Source organism: Schistocerca gregaria, chromosome 8 (genome assembly GCF_023897955.1).
Source record: "Schistocerca gregaria isolate iqSchGreg1 chromosome 8, iqSchGreg1.2, whole genome shotgun sequence".
NCBI lineage: Eukaryota > Metazoa > Arthropoda > Insecta > Orthoptera > Acrididae > Schistocerca > Schistocerca gregaria.
The window spans coordinates 379,076,854-379,092,640 of record NC_064927.1 but is presented as its reverse complement, the minus strand read 5'-3'; the positions used below and the strand labels follow the sequence as shown (position 1 = coordinate 379,092,640).

The following is a 15,787-nucleotide window of genomic DNA, read 5'->3' as shown; positions in this document are numbered from 1 at the left end:
GCGGCTTCTGAACTGGATTCTGGTTCACAGTCATTCATGGCTACATCGGTGGTCACCATATCAAATAGCAAGATTACGACCGATATTGTAACAATCTCAAACAAGATGGCATAATATAATAGTCAAAGAATAGAGTGTGAACGACATGAAAAGAAATACATTTTGGAATCGAATGTTAACGACGTGAATGCCGTCAATCTTATTGAACGACTAACTCTAGGCTACCAGGGTGGAGTATTTATGGCGTCGACAGGTGGCGCTGCGGTAAGATGTCTTTTCTAATGACCGAATAAGTCTCGCTCATTTCATCAGCGGCCATCAGTTTTGTTGTATTGGGCTAATCAGTTCGTTTAAGTACCATAAAAGCTTTGTCAAGTCACTCGCATGCTAAACGTTTAAATTTGCTTCAGATATGGGTTAACAGAGTTATAAGCAAATTTCAGTGTGCCTGGTCCCTACTTAATCTTTAAACAGAGCAGTCTTCGTAAAGATAAGTTACGTAATAAACAGGGTTCAAAGAATTTGCAACACACCTGTTGGAATAATAGAACATGTCATGAGGAACAACTTTCGTTGGAGATAAAATGATCACTGTCGCTTCCCGGAGATAGTAAGTCTCTTTCATTATCACTTATTCCTCTGAGAGGAAGCAGGTCATAGACAGTCTACAACGTGCATAATCAATGTGTGTTGGAGATTGAAACCTTCCCGTCTAATATTGGATGTACGTTTGCTTGCTGACTGAACGCTGCGTCTCTTAAAATCTTTTAACTGCTGCTCTGTCAAGACTACCTGCTGATTATTACGACGAAACATAAAATGTGTTGTCGCCGTGGCCCTCAGTCGTTACCTGAAATTATTAAGACTGATTCTTACCTTTAATTATTTATACTGGATCGCCATCTGACTGCTACAGCAAACTGTGGAATGAATATACTTACTTCTCTTTAACATAATTATAAGCTGCTGGTGGAGTTTCATAATACTTTGTGACTGGAATTCTTTAAGTTGAAGTTAATTTAGATTTGATAAAAGCTGAAGCTCAGTTTAGACTTTTCTTTTAAGATAACAATAAATTCCGTAAAGCATTTACGTGAATGATTTTGGGATAGAAAATTCTTAATGCATTTAATCTGGTAGAAGTTAACTATATTCTGAGAACGATCTTGACAAACAATTACAAGGGGTATAGTTCTTTACAAAAATTCTTAAAAAGTAGCGTTGCGCTACATACCTAATTTTCCATCAAAATTACATAACTATATTCTGAGAACGATCTTGACAAACAATTACAAGGGGTATAGTTCTTTACAAAAATTCTTAAAAAGTAGCGTTGCGCTACATACCTAATTTTCCATCAAAATTACATAACTATATTCTGAGAACGATCTTGACAAACAATTACAAGGGGCATAGTTCTTTACAAAAATTCTTAAAAACTAGCATTGCGCTACATATAGCGAGTGGCTGGCGAGCACACCGCTTCTTTCAAAGTGTTAATTCATACCTCGCTTACAGCGACCTCCTCTCATGTCTCGCTAGCTACGACTGCCTCGTCTCACATCTTACTCGCAACTGCTCGCTTCCAACGCTCAATGCTACAAAAATGCGGTCTCGCCGCCAACAATGGTTTTTGGTGCAGACAATCCCTGCTACCATTACAGATGTATTACTGCGCGCTGTTTCCCGCTCTTTCTCAAAATGTATCTATGCGCGGTTTCCCGCTCTTTCTCAATAATACACAATGCAATTTAATTAACAAAACAATTTAAATAAGAAACAGTTCAGATAATTACATGCTAAAACAGTTTAAATACGCCTATTACATAATTACATATGCCGCTACTCGGCTTTCTTAAAATTTTACTACGTTGTTGAGTCATATGGACTCAACATAAGTATAAAATTTGATTATAGAAAATAGTTTGAACAAAGTGTATACACAAATGCTGTCATACGAAATGATTTGTCTATCTCTAATAAAGAGAATATGTAAATAGAAAGGGTTTTAGTAGGAATTGTACATCAAGTAAAATTTGGTTCCCTTAAATTTAACAACAAGAATAAGAGTAAATGTGAAAATCAATATACAGATCATATGAAGCAATTGAAAGTTTACATTATGAAACATTTAATTCAAATTGGCATCTCTTAGTACCACAATTAAGGAAGGTACAAAAGGAATTGGATAGCATGGTCAAAGCACTGGCAACTGTCTGTGAATGCACTCAAAGGTCTGTTCCTTTCCCTCACATAGCACAACACCAGGTTTCGCCATGTGGTTCCATCATCGCCTTGCTCCATAGTTTTAGTGTACCCAAACACTAAGTACGTCGTCGAATAGCCTGAGTTGCCGCAGCCACATCAGGATTAAGTTCCATCTCCAATGGTCCATTAAGGTTGGTGGTGTGCATCTTGGTATGCAAACACCTACTGTCGTACATCATACTGTGGTGTGTATCTAGGTATGCAGGCACCAATTGACATACATCGGGCTGTGGTGTGCATCTAGGTATGCAAACACCTCGTTGAGAACATCATTGGTTGAAGTCACGTGTTTCACAATTCACTGATTCTGTGCTCAATAACCATGGGGATGCACAGAAATTAAGGTACGGGTAAAATTGTTTTGGCAATGGGTTCACGGACATTGTTGGTACCATAATTTGACTACAAAATAATTTTCCCTATGACAAAATATGTTGTGTCGTAATTTGTAACAATATGTAGTTTTAATTTAAGAATTCTTCCAGAAAATTATTCCCATATATAAAAGACATAAAAGTTCCTACTTATTCAGTATTTGATAGTATACAGATTTGTTATAGACAAGTACATTATTACTTATTCTGTATTTACATATCTTAGTTTCTTACATCATTAATTATAAATTTTGTTGACAATGCATTTCTTGACTTACTGTCCTAAAATTTTATCTTCCATTCAGGGGTGTAGTCGTCAGTTATGAGTCGTCAAATGTCAGGTCATAATATACAATAAAATTACTGTCATAAAATTATTTAAAGTATTCTTTTGCAACTGAAAATTAAGGTAAACATTATTCTGGTTAGACATTGTAATGTGTGGTCCCCATCCATAGTGTTGCAATGTGTCACATGCTAGCAAAATTATTTCTTAACATTATACATTTCTTATATACTAACATAACATACACATTCTTCTTCTGCATCTGTGTCAACTCTCTGCATAACCTGTTATAAACATTCAGCATTAATTAACGTCAGCGCACGGCATGACTTATTATAAAACATTCAGTATTAATTATCGTCAGTGCACGGCATGACTTCAATAAACATCTTCTGGTACTTCTCATCCGCTCCTGGCATGACCTATAAAACACTTTATCATAATATTAACTGCTGCAAAATCACGTCAGCTCCCGGCATGACCTATAAAATTTCTGTAATGACAATTAGCGTCAGCTATCTGCGTGACCTAAAGATTCACATCCTTATTCTAACTAAAACTACGTTTCATTTTGATGACGTGTGACAACAATGCTGCATTCTGGAATAAAGAGTACATGTTAATGTTACCACTAAAATAATTGATTAATGAACGATCTATATTATCAGTTTAGCTATTGCAAAAATCGACATTTTCTTAAGTATTATGTCACGTTATAAAAAAAATTTCTTTCATTTATGAGCTCTCAGTGCACAAATTCATACGTCGTGTCGTTGTCTGCATGTTCTCTTTAAGTTAGGAAATGTTTCTCGTGTTTTTATTTGTCTTGGCTGGCGTAGCATCATTAAGTACTGCTGTGTTCTTTAAGGTACGGTGAAATATTAGCGGCCCGCTGCGTGTCGCGGCTTTGTTTGTTACTGAAGCGCGCTGAAACTACCATTGTTGCATACTTACGTGTCACGCCGTCCTTTCGTCAGCTGAAATGCAAAAATTTAAGTCAAGAAATGTTTCACGTTGGATACATGATGATTCCCTAATGATTTCTTCTTACGTAGCGTTTCCACATGCACTACATTAGCGTGTGGAATATTACGAACTCTGTAAGGGCCTGCATACAGAAGTTCGAATTTACGGCATCTGTGCTTACCTTTGTAGGAAAGAAAATGAGTGCGAATCAGTACTTTGTCGCCAATCTCGTACTTCTGTAGTCGACTTACCTGCTTCTGTTGTTTCTTCCGCCGATCTGCAGCTCTTTTAGTGTTTGCTAATGCTGTGTCTATTATTTCACAATGTCGAAGCCTACGCGTCTTAGGAAAAGTAATTAGTTCGGTAATTTTGTTCGGTGGGTCTTTATTTGTCAGTATTACGGTTGGTGATAGCATCGTAGATTCATTGGGTATTGCATTTATCACTTCTTGAAACTGTAAAATATATTTATCCCATGTTGTATGTCTTTTATGACAATAAATTCTGCATAACTTCCCGATCTCTTTCATTATTCTTTCTGATGGGTTGGAAGAACTGTGATATCTTGATATGTAAATAGGTGTTATGTTCTTAATTTCTAACATTTTCTTCCATACGTCTGACCTAAACTGCGGACCGTTATCCGAAATAACCTTCTGTACACGTCCTACTACTGATAAAAAATCTCTTACAAACGCTCTTGATACTGTTCTTGCTGTTGCTTTCCTTAGTGGAGAAAATGTTACAAATTTGGATGTTAGTTCTACAGCTACAAAAATATAACTATAACCATTATTTGTTCTGGGGATTGGACCGAAAAGATCCACTGCTGCCATGTGTCTTAACTTAACCGGTATGATGGGATACAATGGTGGAATGTGTGACACTGTTGATGATTTAGCTTTTTGACATATCTTGCATGATGCTATTACTTTTCTTATGTGTTTTTCCATGTTATTAAAGTGGCAATTTTGTCGCAGAATCAGAAAGCATTTCCTCGCTCCGTAGTGTCCATAACTTAGATGTGTATACCATATCAGTTTATTTACGATCCCTTCCGGAATGCATAAAAGCCAATTATTACCGTCTCGGTATGATCGAATAAAGAGTATATTTTGATGTACAGTGTAATGAAGTCTGACTTTAGCGTTACTTCTGTCTTTCAAAAGCGTTACAATCTCTTTCAGTGTTTCATCTTTCTGCTGTTCTCTCTCTATATCCTGTAATGCTGCTGATATAAAGTTTTCGAAAGCTACTTGTTTAATATACATAATACTATGGTTGTTGTAGCAAAAGGTATTTTCTTTCTCCATGCGTTTATTGTGAATGGACCTCGACAATGCGTCGGCAACAGTATTCTGCGTGCCTGGAATGTGTATAATGGTAAAATCAAACTCTTGTGAGTATAATTTCCAGCGGCTTAATCTATCGTGCGTAAGTTTTGCTGACAATAAAAACTGGATTGCTCGGTGATCGGTATATATTGTTGTATGTCGGCCATATAGAAAATGACGGAATCGCTTAAAAGCGTAAATTACACATAGTGTCTCTAATTCTGTTACAGAATAATTGCGCTCTGCTGGAGAAAGTATCCTGCTTGCAAAAGCAGTGTGTTTCACGACTGTCTTATCTTCTTCCTTTATTTCTTGGAAAATATGTACTCCTAGTGCTGTGGTTGAACTATCTGTTGCAACGGAAAAGTTTTGTGTTGGGTCAGGGTGTGATAACAAAGGTGCTTTTAATAATGCTTCTTTCAAGTTCTCGAATTCAGCTTCAACGTCTTCATTCCATGACCAAAGTGTGCTTTTACTTGTAAGCTGGTATAGCAAGGGCGTGTCTAATGCTTTGTAGTGGATAAATTTTCTAAAATAATTGATAAGACCTAAAAAGCTCCGAAGTTCCTTTTTGTTTGTTGGCACGTCGATGTCTTTCAGTGCTTGCAATTTGTCAGGGTCTGGTGCGATACCTGTTTGTGAGATAATGTGCCCTAGAAATTTTATTGACGCTTTACCAAATTCAGATTTACGCAAGTTTATAGTTATACCATTCTGCTCGAATGTATTCAGTAATTGTTGAAGAGTATGATTGTGTTGTTCCCAGTTTTCTGCTGCAATTAAAATGTCATCGACATATGTAGTAATTTTGTTTTTCAGATCTTGTGGCAGAATAGTATTCATGCCTCGTATAAAGGCGGCAGACGAAATCGTTAGTCCAAACGGAAGTTTACAAAATTGATAGCATTCCCCAAAGCAAAGGAATGCCGTATATTTTCGGCAATTTGGGTGTAGTTGGATTTGCCAAAACCCTGATTTGAGGTCGAGTGTAGTATAAATGGAGGTGCCATGAAATTTTTGCAGTAACTCTTCTAACGTCTGTGGTCGGTCGGTTTCTGTAATGATTATTTTATTAACTTGACGTGAATCTAAAACTAAACGTAGTGATCCATCCTTCTTTTCAACAATGTGTAGTGGATTTATATATTGGCTGGCTGCTGGTTCTATTATTCCTTGATCGATCATTGCTCGTAATTCTTTCTTAACTGCTTCTGTGTGTATGTGTGGGATTGGATAATGCTTTGCTTTGAAAGTCTCGTGTGGTTTCACCTGAAATTCGTACATAAATCCTGTCATTGTTCCTGGAACATTGGCAAAAACTGCTTTGTGTTGTACCAGAATATTTTCAAGTTCTGTGCGTTCTGCGTCGCATTTTGCTACACTATTGTCTACCTTGCGTGTAATTGTCTCGAACATATTGTACTCCTGTTCCTCTACCAAGTCATTATTAAGTGTGTTCGTGTATAGTGCGATATAACAATCGTTATCTTGAGAATCAGTAATAATCTCGATCCTGTGCATATTTTGTTCTTCGGAGGATACTGTGTTTTGAAATCTTACGATCACTTCCCTGTTTTCCTTTTGTAGTGTGAGGTATGACGATTTGAAGTCAATCTTCGCATCGTACTGAACAAGAAAATTTATTCCTAATATCATGTCTGTTGTTAAATTCGGAACTATCCAACAATCACTGTGGAACGTTTCCCCTGCAAAAACAAATGTTAATTGTGTCTGTCTTTTAACTTCAATGCCTTTTTCTGCAAAAGCTCCCTTGACCTTCGTTCTGTTTAAAGGAAATACTGGGTAATCATAATTGCTATTGCATCTGTTAAATGTGTCTTCGTTAATTACGCACATAGGTGAACCTGAATCAATTATCGCTAAAATATTGTGCGACTGTAAATTTATCTCTATTATTGGGTGATATATTGTTTTCTGTAGGATTGGTTTTTCCTGTAACAATGTGTCTCTCACGTCGTCAAATGTAATGGCATTTTCGGTCGTTATGTTTTCTCTGTGTGATTTCATAGTATCGACATTAAGAGATTCATTGCAGGTTTTCTCTAGTCATAATTCTTCCGATATGTGATTTTCAGCTTGGGAGTTTGGTATGTGTTCTATCAACTGTACAGTTCTGCCGTTTTGATTATTAGCAGTGTCTGGTGGATGAAATCTGGTGTCTGGTACATTCATACGGTAACGCAGCTGTTGGGCCCTGTTGTAGTTTCCGTTAAAATTGTCATTGTGGAACGTCCTCGGCGGTCTGTGTTCGTTTTCTTTTCTCCTGTCGTTATAACTGTGACTGTACGGCAGCCCACCTGCGCCCCGTAGAAACGTTTGTTTTTGTTCATTTTGCGGTCGACCCGCGTAATGGCCTTCCCCAGTCGCATTATCTGAGCGATGATTCATATGGAAATTTGACCTATTCGGTTGCGTGTTAAGTCTCGGATTCTGTTGCTGTCCTGAATATAAATTTACCGTGTCAGTATAATGTTTTTCATTACTCCTGTTTTCGTTGTCATTTTCGCTGCGAAAGCGTTTACTCGGATTGTTATTACCAAATCGTGTTTGTTCAAAAGTAGCTGAGTTTGTTTGTTTTCCGTTGTGTCGTGAAAAATTTTTGTTAACATATGCGTAGTCTGCCTGGTGTGCTTCTAATAGTTGTAAGATGTCTCTAAAAGCGGATACATTGTCCTTTTGTTGCCCTGTCAGTAATGACACTTTCAAAGCTCTGGGCAGTTTTGAAATGCAAAGCTGTATTAATGCCGATTGACTGTATGGCTCGTTGAGGTACTGGTTCTGTTCCACCATGTACTCGAAAAATTGTGTGATTGTTGGAAAGGTAGAATTTTCAAAGTTTGGCAAACTAAGTAGCCGATCTTTGATGCTGTTTTGTGTAGTGTCAGACCAATATGCTGATAAAAATGCTTCCTCAAATGCTTCTACGGAAAAACATTGTCTAGCAATTGGTCGCATTCGTCGTGCTGGTTCTCCTTCAAGAAAACTGGCAATAAATTCTAACTTATGTTGTACTGGCCATGATGGTGGAAGTGCTCCCCTGAACTGTTGGATAAAATCAAACGGATGTATTTGCGCCCTGTCGTTTTTAAATGTTTTAAACTTTCTAACTGAAAGAAAATGTTTGTGATCAAAACTGTCATGTCTGTGTGTGTAAGTGTTGTCGTATTGTCTTGAATATGGATTCAGGTGTCTTTCTTCCTGGGTAAAATCTCTTACTCTCTGAAGTCTACCAACATTATATGTATTATGGATCTGAGGCATTTCGTAACGGTGTGTGTTCTGTTGAAAATGATTATGTGCGGCGGTTTCTTGTGCGTCCGCTATCTCTTGCTGTAGAGAATTTATTTGCTGATGCAATGGATCATTACGCGATTTTAGATCTGTGATAATTTGTTGTATATTTGTCAATGGCGTGTTATTACTATTAGAGTTCTGTTGCACTGGGACTGGTGCAGTGTCGTCTGATTTCTCGTCATTGTTAGTATCTAAAAGATCTATTCTTGTAGTGAGTTCATTGATCTTTTCTGTCAGTTCGTTTCGTAATTTACGGTTGCTTTTGGTGACTTTCTTAAAATCTGCCTTTAAATTTTCTGTGTCATGGTTAATTTCTATGTGTTCTATTTTGTCAGTTAGTGTCTGAACGTCCTCTGTTAATTTATCTTTAACATTCTGGATTTCAGTGTCTGTAGAAGTTTTCACATCGATTGTCTGTGTTTGGATTTCTGTAAGCCTGTCTTGTATTTGATTATTTGTTTCTTTGACCGTTTCGATTTCTTCCGAGATCGACTGTATGTGATTGTCTACATATGTTTTGCCCTGGGCAAACACTTTCTTTTTGTCGTCCTGACGCTGTTTAGTGATTGTTTGTAGTAATTATTTTCGTTCTTTATCCTGCGATCGCACCAGTTTACGGTGACGTATCAACCAGTTTTCTGTGTGATTGTTAAAACGTTCATCAATCTGAGCGTTTTGTTTAGCAAAGTTTTCTGTCATTGTTTCCCGTATACTAACTGCAAATGTTGCTTGGTTATCGGATATTTCTTGAATTTTGTCGCGTAATTCTTGTGTTGATTGTGAACATTTTTCAGCGACTGTTTGAATTTCTACTTTGATTTCGTGTTTTAGATTTTGGTACATGTTGTCTAATTTCTGATCTGTGTGTGCGTGTTCTGCCTTAATTTCGTCTTTTAGATCTTGTGACCTTTTTTCTAATTCTTGTGACCCTCTGTTAAAGTTTTGATTCATGTCTTGTCTCATTTGTAGCAAAAATGCCATTATTGGATCCGTTTCGGATTGACTTCTGTGTGTATTTGTATTCGTTGTTAAAGGCTGTAGATCTGTGTTCATTTGAACATCCTCAGATGATTGTGACTGCATCACGTTTTCCGTAATTTCGGAATTTTGGTCATGAGAACTGTTGGATCTGCTACGCAGGTTGTGTAGCTGTGTACCGTTTGAATCTAAATCAGTGCTTAATGGAGTCTCTCTGTCTGACTGCATTGTAGTGGTTTCGTTACTGAAACTGTTATGTCTACTATGCGGAATTTGTGACTGTGTACCGTCTGTTGCATTTAATGCCAAATTATTTTGCACTACCGTTTCATTGTCTGTGGGCATTTCTGAAGTTACTTGTTCGTTAAACGCTTCCATATTATTACAGTTATTAAATGTCTGTTCACCTAACGTTTCAGAATCAGGGTTTTCACACGTATTATTACTGCCTATTCCAGAAAAGAATCTCTCGTCAGTATTTTGTACAGTTTTATCAGTTTGAGAACGAGTAATTATTCTGCGGGACATTGTCTATAATCATCACACGCAACAAAAAGTTTTATCAGTTTGAGAACGAGTAATTATTCTGCGGGACATTGTCTATAATCATCACACGCAACAAAATATATCACTGTTCAAAGCGGATTCAACACTGAACAAACACTTTTCAACGCCGAATCAATAAAGCAAACAGAATTGCCGATGACCTGTGAATAAAAGTTATACACTTTAGTATATGCGTTGCGCCACTTAACAGTAACTTATTCACACTATTATCAAAGTCAGTATATTCATATCCACAGTAGATTCACTAAAATGTCGTACTGAATGGATATCGCCAAGTGAAACCTTCCCGTCTAATATTGGATGTACGTTTGCTTGCTGACTGAACGCTGCGTCTCTTAAAATCTTTTAACTGCTGCTCTGTCAAGACTACCTGCTGATTATTACGACGAAACATAAAATGTGTTGTCGCCGTGGCCCTCAGTCGTTACCTGAAATTATTAAGACTGATTCTTACCTTTAATTATTTATACTGGATCGCCATCTGACTGCTACAGCAAACTGTGGAATGAATATACTTACTTCTCTTTAACATAATTATAAGCTGCTGGTGGAGTTTCATAATACTTTGTGACTGGAATTCTTTAAGTTGAAGTTAATTTAGATTTGATAAAAGCTGAAGCTCAGTTTAGACTTTTCTTTTAAGATAACAATAAATTCCGTAAAGCATTTACGTGAATGATTTTGGGATAGAAAATTCTTAATGCATTTAATCTGGTAGAAGTTAACTATATTCTGAGAACGATCTTGACAAACAATTACAAGGGGTATAGTTCTTTACAAAAATTCTTAAAAAGTAGCGTTGCGCTACATACCTAATTTTCCATCAAAATTACATAACTATATTCTGAGAACGATCTTGACAAACAATTACAAGGGGTATAGTTCTTTACAAAAATTCTTAAAAAGTAGCGTTGCGCTACATACCTAATTTTCCATCAAAATTACATAACTATATTCTGAGAACGATCTTGACAAACAATTACAAGGGGCATAGTTCTTTACAAAAATTCTTAAAAACTAGCATTGCGCTACATATAGCGAGTGGCTGGCGAGCACACCGCTTCTTTCAAAGTGTTAATTCATACCTCGCTTACAGCGACCTCCTCTCATGTCTCGCTAGCTACGACTGCCTCGTCTCACATCTTACTCGCAACTGCTCGCTTCCAACGCTCAATGCTACAAAAATGCGGTCTCGCCGCCAACAATGGTTTTTGGTGCAGACAATCCCTGCTACCATTACAGATGTATTACTGCGCGCTGTTTCCCGCTCTTTCTCAAAATGTATCTATGCGCGGTTTCCCGCTCTTTCTCAATAATACACAATGCAATTTAATTAACAAAACAATTTAAATAAGAAACAGTTCAGATAATTACATGCTAAAACAGTTTAAATACGCCTATTACATAATTACAAGATAAAATGATCACTGTCGCTTCCCAGAGATGGTAAATCTCTTTCACTATCACTTATTCCTCTGAGAGGAAGCAGGTCATAGACAGTCTACAACGTGCATAATCAATGTGTGTTGCCTCAGTCCAGTCATCCGGTACAAAATTAAAGTTTCTGACTCTTTTCTAAAATACACTCCTGGAAATTGAAATAAGAACACAGTGAATTCATTGTCCCAGGAAGGGGAAACTTTATTGACACATTCCTGGGGTCAGATACATCACATGATCACACTGACAGAACCACAGGCACATAGACACAGGCAACAGAGCATGCACAATGTCGGCACTAGTACAGTGTATATCCACCTTTCGCAGCAATGCAGGCTGCTATTCTCCCATGGAGACGATCGTAGAGATGCTGGATGTAGTCCTGTGGAATGGCTTGCCATGCCATTTCCACCTGGCGCCTCAGTTGGACCAGCGTTCGTGCTGGACGTGCAGACCGCGTGAGACGACGCTTCATCCAGTCCCAAACATGCTCAATGGGGGACAGATCCGGAGATCTTGCTGGCCAGGGTAGTTGACTTACACCTTCTAGAGCACGTTGGGTGGCACGGGATACATGCGGACGTGCATTGTCCTGTTGGAACAGTAAGTTCCCTTGCCGGTCTAGGAATGGTAGAACGATGGGTTCGATGACGGTTTGGATGTACCGTGCACTATTCAGTGTCCCCTCGCCGATCACCAGAGGTGTACGGCCAGTGTAGGAGATCGCTCCCCACACCATGATGCCGGGTGTTGGCCCTGTGTGCCTCGGTCGTATGCAGTCCTGATTGTGGCGCTCACCTGCACGGCGCCAAACACGCATACGACTATCATTGGCACCAAGGCAGAAGCGACTCTCATCGCTGAAGACGACACGTCTCCATTCGTCCCTCCATTCACGCCTGTCGCGACACCACTGGAGGCGGGCTGCACGATGTTGGGGCGTGAGCGGAAGACGGCCTAATGGTGTGCGGGACCGTAGCCCAGCTTCATGGAGACGGTTGCGAATGGTCCTTGCCGATACCCCAGGAGCAACAGTGTCCCTAATTTGCTGGGAAGTGGTCCCCTACGGCATTGCGTAGGATCCTACGGTCTTGGCGTGCATCCGTGCGTCGCTGAGGTCCGGTCCCAGGTCGACGGGCACGTGCACCTTCCGCCGACCACTGGCGACAACATCGATGTACTGTGGAGACCTCACGCCCCACGTGTTGAGCAATTCGGCGGTGCGTCCACCCGGCCTCCCGCATGCCCACTATGCGCCCTCGCTCCAAGTCCGTCAACTGCACATACGGTTCAAGTCCACGCTGTCGCGGCATGCTACCAGTGTTAAAGACTGCGATGGAGCTCCGTATGCCACGGCAAACTGGCTGACACTGACGGCGGCGGTGCACAAATGCTGCGCAGCTAGCGCCATTCGACGGCCAACACCGCGGTTCCTGGTGTGTCCGCTGTGCCGTGCGTGTGATCATTGCTTGTACAGCCCTCTCGCAGTGTCCGGAGCAAGTATGGTGGGTCTGACACACCGGTGTCAATGTGTTCTTTTTTCCATTTCCAGGAGTTTATCACCACTAGACGTTTGAGGCAAGACTTTGTGTTGCCTCTTCAGTCAATGTTAGAAGTGATTTCTTGTTTTATATATATGGTCATGTATTACATGCCTTTTGTCTACTCTGGTGTTATGGATATGAGTAACGCTCTTTTAATAGCTTGAGACTGAAATGTGTGTACGTCGTCTGACAGGTAACACTTCCACTCTACGATCTACCTGCCACACGAGTAAACCTATGTCAGTGAGATGTTGATATCTGTAACGCTCGTTGGCATTTTATTTGTTTTATGTGATATGTGTTTGTCCTGTTGTTTTTCTGTTGCAGCAGCAGTTGGAAAGACTCTGACGTGTAAAAGAACCAACTATTTGAGAGTATGCTCGCAACGTGTACCAGAATGGGAGAAAGGAGGTGAGTAGTTTCTACTGAAACCTCATTTAACGTTACTGTTCCTTTGTGTTCAGTTAGACAGTCTCGAATGAAATGGTAGATTTTGTAACTTTGCATTTGTCTGTAGCATTTCGTTGGAGTATGCTCTGTATTTTGTATGTTATTGTACTTCACTCACTAAATAAATAAGAACCAGTTAAACTTTATGTTTAAATCTGCAAAATAATTATGGTTTTAATTTTGGGTATGACACTTATCGCCGATCATAATTCTTCAATTATGTGCATACCCATTCTCCAAGTTTAATTTGCTAAAGGTTTCGCAAGTACACGTGTTTGTTGGTTGATAGGTATAAAAGAGGGGGGAAAGGGACCAAAGTACGAGATCATCAGTCCCTTGTTCCTAATAAAACAATGCCACAAGTGTGAGAATAAAGTAGACGAGACATATAACACAAAACGGAAAGAAAGGAAAGACCACAAGAACGAAGAGAAGGCAACAAAAACTAAAAGGAACTAAATAGGCCAAGGAAATAATAGAGAGACGCTAGAAACAGAAGACAGTAAAACAGGAAAGACAGTGGCTGACCGACCACGAAAATAAAAAGCCATCCACCTTGCAACACATTAAGACCTCCACCCTAAAAGGACACAGAGGGACAAAGGACAGGCGCTAAAACTCAGATCGAATGATAAAACCCACCCTCACGGATGAAACGTAAAACCAAATCAGCGGATGTGGCGTTGTGTGCTAAAATCAATGATAACGAGTCCGGCAACCGAAGATGAAGTCGCAGGACAGCCAAAGAAGGACAGAGCAGAGGAATATGAGCCACTGTCAACCAGGCACCGCACTCACACTGAGGTGGGTCTTCACGGCGCAGGAGGTAGCCATGGCTCGCCCAGGCATGGCCTATGCGGAGTCGGCAGAGAACCACGGAGTCCCCGCGAGAAGCCCTGACAGAGGACTTCCACACATTCGTGGTCCCCTTAACGGTTCGCAGTTTGTTGTGCCTACTGAGATTTTACCATTCCGCTTCCCAAAGCTGAAAAATCTTGCGTCGTAACAACGAAAGCAGGTCAGTTGCGGGGATGCCCTTCTCCAGAAGTGGTTTCCATGTAGCCCTTTTGGCCAGCCTGTCAGCAAGTTTATTTCCTAGGATTCCGATGTGACCAGGGTCCAGACGAACACCACTGAACGACTCGACCGTTCCAGGGCATAGATGGACTCCTGGATAGACGCTGCCAAGAGATGAGGAAGGTAGCACTGATCAATACTTTTCAGGCTGCTCAGGGAGTCAGTACAGAAAAGGAAAAACTCCCCAGGGCTTGAACGGACATATTGAAGTGCACGAGAAATGGCCACCAGCTCTGTAGTGAATACATTGCAGCCATCGAGTAAGGAATACTGTTCAACATGTCTGCCGTGAACGTAGGCAAAGCCAGCGCGACCATCAACCATCGAGCAGTCGGTATAAACCACTTCAGCTCCAGAACACGTCAGGAATCGAGAGGAAGTGACAGCGTAGAGCCGCAGGGTTAACGGAGTCCTTAGGGCCAAGTGAAAGTACCAGACGAAGCTCCGGCCGAGGCGTACACCATAGTCAATTTGGGATTGGACAAAGGCTCTGTTGAGCTGCAGTAGCATAGAACAATATGCCCCCCAATTGGTGTTGCTCAGGCAACGGAGGGCATTGAGGTGCTGCCAGCACTTCTGCTTAAGATGACGCAGATAGGAAGCCAAGTCGATCGAGCGTCGAAAATCAGCCCTAGGAATCGGTGTCTCCGATACAGTGAGTGGATCGTCATTAAGGTAAATTGCTGCTTCTGGATGAACAGTAAGACGCCGACAGGAGTGCATGACACGCGACTTTTCGGCTGAAAACAGGAAGCCGTGGGCTAGAGCCCATGGCTGCACCTTGTGGATGGCTCCCTGTAGGCGCCGCTCAGTGACACCAGTACTGGAGCAGCAGTACGAAATGCAGAAGTCGTCAGCATACAGAGAAGGTGAGACGGAGGGCCCGACAGCAGCTGCTAGATCGTTAATGGCCACTCAAAATAGAGAGACACTCAACACAGAGCCCTGCGAGACTCCATTCTGCTGGATATGGATGGAATTATGGGAGGCACCAACTTCGACATGGAAAGTACAGAGCGACAGGAAGTTTTGGATAAAAATCGGGAGCAGGCCTCGGAGACCCTACACATACAATGTGGCAAGGATATGATGTCACCAGATCGTGTTTCAGAGGCAGAGGTCGAACTGCGACAGTGAAGTCTCGACATCTCTGCCTCGGCCATTAAGCATGGTGCCACCTCACAAGCG

At 40.5% G+C, this 15,787-nt stretch overlaps 1 protein-coding gene across 2 annotated transcripts in view; it reads left to right on the top strand.

Annotated features, from left to right (window-relative positions):
- The window catches only part of LOC126284746 (pacifastin-like protease inhibitor cvp4), a 111,644-nt gene that overhangs the window by 60,340 nt on the left and 35,517 nt on the right, over positions 1 to 15,787 (top strand). The window contains exon 3 of one of the 2 annotated variants that reach the window (XM_049983888.1): positions 13,403 to 13,483. In XM_049983888.1, the coding sequence (XP_049839845.1) occupies positions 13,403 to 13,483 (81 nt within the window). Of the gene's footprint in view, positions 1 to 13,399; positions 13,484 to 15,787 lie in introns of both variants that reach the window. The other variant, XM_049983887.1, reaches the window with a different exon arrangement.